This window comes from Solanum stenotomum, unplaced genomic scaffold (assembly GCF_019186545.1).
Source record: "Solanum stenotomum isolate F172 unplaced genomic scaffold, ASM1918654v1 scaffold28181, whole genome shotgun sequence".
Classification (NCBI taxonomy): Eukaryota; Viridiplantae; Streptophyta; class Magnoliopsida; order Solanales; family Solanaceae; genus Solanum; species Solanum stenotomum.
Genome location: NW_026029878.1, coordinates 2674 through 6589, shown reverse-complemented (window position 1 = coordinate 6589; position 3916 = coordinate 2674). Strand labels below are relative to the sequence as shown.

At 36.8% G+C, this 3916-nt stretch overlaps 2 protein-coding genes across 2 annotated transcripts; one reads left to right on the top strand and one right to left on the bottom strand.

Annotated features, from left to right (window-relative positions):
• Positions 1-6: 6 nt before the first annotated feature.
• On the top strand, positions 7-1566 carry LOC125851603 (nuclear pore complex protein NUP50B-like). Its single transcript, XM_049531371.1, has one exon. The coding sequence runs from the start codon at positions 110-112 to the stop codon at positions 1301-1303; it is 1194 nt and encodes a 397-aa protein (XP_049387328.1). The 5' UTR covers positions 7-109; the 3' UTR covers positions 1304-1566.
• Positions 1567-2236: 670 nt separating this feature from the next.
• LOC125851604 (thionin-like protein 2) lies at positions 2237-3289 on the bottom strand. The gene is made up of 2 exons (XM_049531373.1): positions 2846-3289; positions 2237-2531 (listed from the first exon to the last, which is right to left on the bottom strand). Exons 1-2 carry the CDS (start codon positions 3153-3155, stop codon positions 2470-2472), a joined length of 372 nt encoding a protein of 123 aa, XP_049387330.1. The 5' UTR covers positions 3156-3289; the 3' UTR covers positions 2237-2469.
• Between the last annotated feature and the right edge of the window lie 627 nt (positions 3290-3916).

Here is a 3916-nt window from a genome sequence, read left to right as displayed (position 1 = left end):
GAAAAGGGCAGCTATAAAGGAATTATCACGAGACAATCCTGGTCTCGATGATGATGAAAATGAAGCTGAGCTAGAGACTGGGTCTTTCAAGAAAGCAAGTGAGGAGGTAATGGCAAGTAGAAGAATTGTCAAAGTTCGTCGCAGTCAAACTACTACATCTACACCTTCGGCTAATCCCTTTGCAGCAATCCGCTTGGTTCCACCCACTGAGTCCAGTATCTCATCTGATGTGATAACAAGTGTAGTTAAGAGTGGGATAACAAGTTCAGGTAATCCAGAAGAAAAAAATGACGTTGGTGAGGCAACCAGAAAGGAGCCAAGTGATGTGTGTAAGGAAGAGAAGAAGGAACCTGATCAAATTTCTAAGCCATCATCAGAAGGTAATGTTGATGAATCTAATGTTGTCAATGAGAAAGTTGAAACTCCTGATGAGCCTGACAAAGCTGAATCTGCTGAAAAGAAGGTAGCAGATGATGAGAAAATCCAGGTTGAAACCAAGGAAGGCACAGTAGTTGAGAAGAGCGAGAATGACAGTAAGAAGGATGTGGAAGTTGGGAAAACAAAGAATGAAGAACAAGATGCCGGTGGTGAGAAATGTGAGAAGGGTACAGAAACTGCTTCTTTTAGCTCATTCCAACAACTCTCAAGTGGCCAAAATGCTTTCACAGGATTTGCAGGGACTGGGTTCTCCAGCACTACGTTCTCCTTTGGAGGTATTTCAAAAGAGGGATCTTCTCTAGGTTTTGGTTCTGAATCAAGTGCTGGTTCTCTCTTTGGAGCAAAAAGTGACCAGTCACCATTTGGACTTAATCTTCCCACTAATGGAAGTACTTCTCTGTTTGGAAACTCAGGGTCATCCCTTGTGAACAAGAGTGAGGGTACTGGATTTCCTTCCAAAGAAGAGGTCACTGTTGAAACAGGGGAGGAAAATGAAAAACCCGTATTCACAGCTGATTCCGTGCTGTTTGAATATCTTAATGGAGGGTGGAAAGAGCGGGGAAAGGGAGAACTAAAGGTCAATGTTTCTACAACAGGGGAAGGAAAAGGTAGACTTGTTATGAGGAGCAAAGGAAATTACAGATTGATCTTGAATGCCAACCTTTTTCCAGAAATGAAGCTCGCTAATATGGACAAAAAAGGGGTCACTTTTGCTTGCTTGAATAGTGCTGCTGATGGAAAAGGACTTTCTACAATTGCTCTGAAGTTCAAGGATGCCTCCATAGTCGAAGAGTTTCGAGCTGCTGTAGTGGAACATAAAGGTACTACAACTGGTTCTTTGAAGACTCCGGAAAACTCTCCTTAAGCTTCAGATGATTGATACTGCAGTATAGTTGCATAGAGACTCATGGAATGTGCCCTACTATTTTCTTTTAGTTGCAGAGAAGAATAGGAAGGATGAGAGAATATTTTGTCCGAGAGGTAAGAGACTTGTAAGCCCACATACTGAGTTGACTATATCCATAACAGTGCGCTCTTTATTCATCTGTTGTAGACTTTGTCCGAGTAACTTATAATGTGTTTACTCTCTTTTTGTGGGATGTTGAATGATTGCCGTTGTGTTTTCTTCTTGTCGCGAACCTGTTCAATAATTTTAGTTGATGAGCTCCTAATGTATCTTTTAGTTAAGTGCATGCAACATGCTCGAACCGCCTAGTTGGGAGAAGAGTAGAGGGGTTAGTCCAAATTTGTGCAAGTCATCGAGATAGATGAGTTGCTTAGACTATTATGGTTTTGTTTCATAGTTTATGCCGGTTAATCGAGTGGTTGAGAACAGGCTAAATTCAACACACTATTGGATAGAATTTGAATTAAACTGAGAAAAGGGATTATTTGAAGTCATAGTTGAAAAAAAAAGAGTTTTTTGAAGTTGAATTCATTTGTGTTTAGACAGTGCTAGTTTTTTTAAATGAAAAAGGGTTAGATATTTCCCTTTGTCCGTGTACTCTTTTAAAAAAGTACATTTGCCCCTTGTACTTGAAATGCCAATATTTCTTGTTCCCATTTTTATGATCCAATGTATTTTCCATGGGGATAATTCTCTTCTTCCAATTTAATAGCCGATACGAATAAATTTTTATCAGCCCCATTGAGAGGCATGCGAAGACAATCAATTCAACAAAGCATAATAATAAATGATTACACATGATATATTGTCGCCAAAACTGGCAAAGCAAACAGATACTCATTCAATCTAAGTAGGCGTTTGGAAATGCAAATTTAAAGCGCTATAAGAACGTAGATAAATCACAAATGGATTGTTATATGAGTAGGTGAATACTGATACATAACATACCCACTTTGGAAGCTCTTACTAGGGTACAAGACCTACATTCTGCTGATGATTTTCCATCCTTAATTTGGAAAAAAAAAAGGGAGAGAAGAAAAAAAACAAGAAAGGAGAATAAGAGAAATCATAAAGATAAAAAGAGGGATAATAAAACCCCACTAATAATGCCACTTTTATGGCCATCAGTAGCTCTTGGTGCAGTTCTTTGAGCAAGATCCAACACAGCCATCCATCTTTTCACCATCTAAAGTCACAAGAAAAAAAAATCAATTCAGAGAAGAAAAAAAAAAAGCATTAATACACTGAGGCGGAGTTAGAGAAAAAGCTACTGTATATGGTTATGTGTTAAGAAATTCGCTTAATACGAATAACTTATCCTCAACCCACTAAATTGCCTTTTTTAGAATTTGAAATTCATAAATTTAAAATTCTAGCTCTACCTCTAGCTAGCGACATATAGACAACAAGAATTCATATAATCAGTCTAAACATGCTAACACATAGTTGTTACTGAAAAAACAAATATAAGTCATAGAGAGGAGGAATTAAAATACTTACTTGGTTGATGTTTTTTGCTGAGAGTGGAGCAAGCAGACAAGGCACAGCCCAATTTACAGAACTTAAGGTTGCTACTGTCTATTTTGTTGTGGACATTATTGGTAGAAACAGAACCAGAATCAGAATCTGAATTGAAAATGCATTGCTTTAAGCATTTAGTAGTGCATTTGCATACTGTCTCAGAAGGATCAATCATGCAGAAAATGAAACATCTAGTGTAACAGTCAGTGAAGGCAGCACTTAACTGCCCTACAAAAATTCCCAAAAACATTAAGGCCATAGCAAGTGCCCTTAACTTCATTGACTCCATATTCTCTGTTTTAACTATAAACTTTTAGCCTATGGAGAACTTGAAAAAGGTTTATGGAAGTACTCAACAACTAGTGGCCTCATATATATATAATGAGCAATGAGACAAAAGAACAACATATTCCCTTTAGTGTTGATTAAAAAAAGAGTATATCTTTGTAAGTAGTAAATAATTTTTACACCATCAGGTCATCTAAGAGATATAAGTAACCGTCTATATATAGAAAGTGAGATTAGGCCCTGAACGGTCAGACCAACCGACAAAGGTTGAGGGTCTTGTGTCTTAGGTCACAAGTTCAAGCTTTGCACCAAGCGAAGAAAGTCCAACATTTAAGTGGAGAAAGATAGAGGGCCAATTCATCATCCTGAATTAACGCATCTTACCTACTACAAATATATTGATAGGGTGAAAATCTTTACATATCAACGTATAGCATAAATTAAGTTGCACTAGTGATAGTGTAAATGATCTTTATATTATCAAGATATATAGCATGAATTCAATGAGAACTGATGTGGATTGAAAATTGGGTTTACATGTGATTAATTTTTGTCTTTGGCTATGGTCCCTTGATAAAATTTAGGATAGGATGTCAAATAAGGACAAACAACAAGAAAAAGTACTTGCTTAAAGTTAATACAATATTTCTTCTTCTTAATACAGGGGAAAATGTATTTAAATGTTAATTTTCAGATTTAAGAATAGCCTAACAGCTCAGATACAATAAGTATATCCTCCTTACATAAATAAAATAGTACTAA

Coding starts and splice junctions, on each gene's coding strand:
- LOC125851604 (XM_049531373.1), bottom strand. CDS start 3,155: ATGGAGTCAATGAAGTTAAGGGCACTTGCTATGGCCTTAATGTTTTTG. Junction 2,532..2,845: donor CAGCAAAAAACATCAACCAA/GTAAGTATTTTA, acceptor TTGTGACTTTAG/ATGGTGAAAAGATGGATGGC.
- LOC125851603 (XM_049531371.1), top strand. CDS start 110: ATGGCAAGTAGAAGAATTGTCAAAGTTCGTCGCAGTCAAACTACTACA.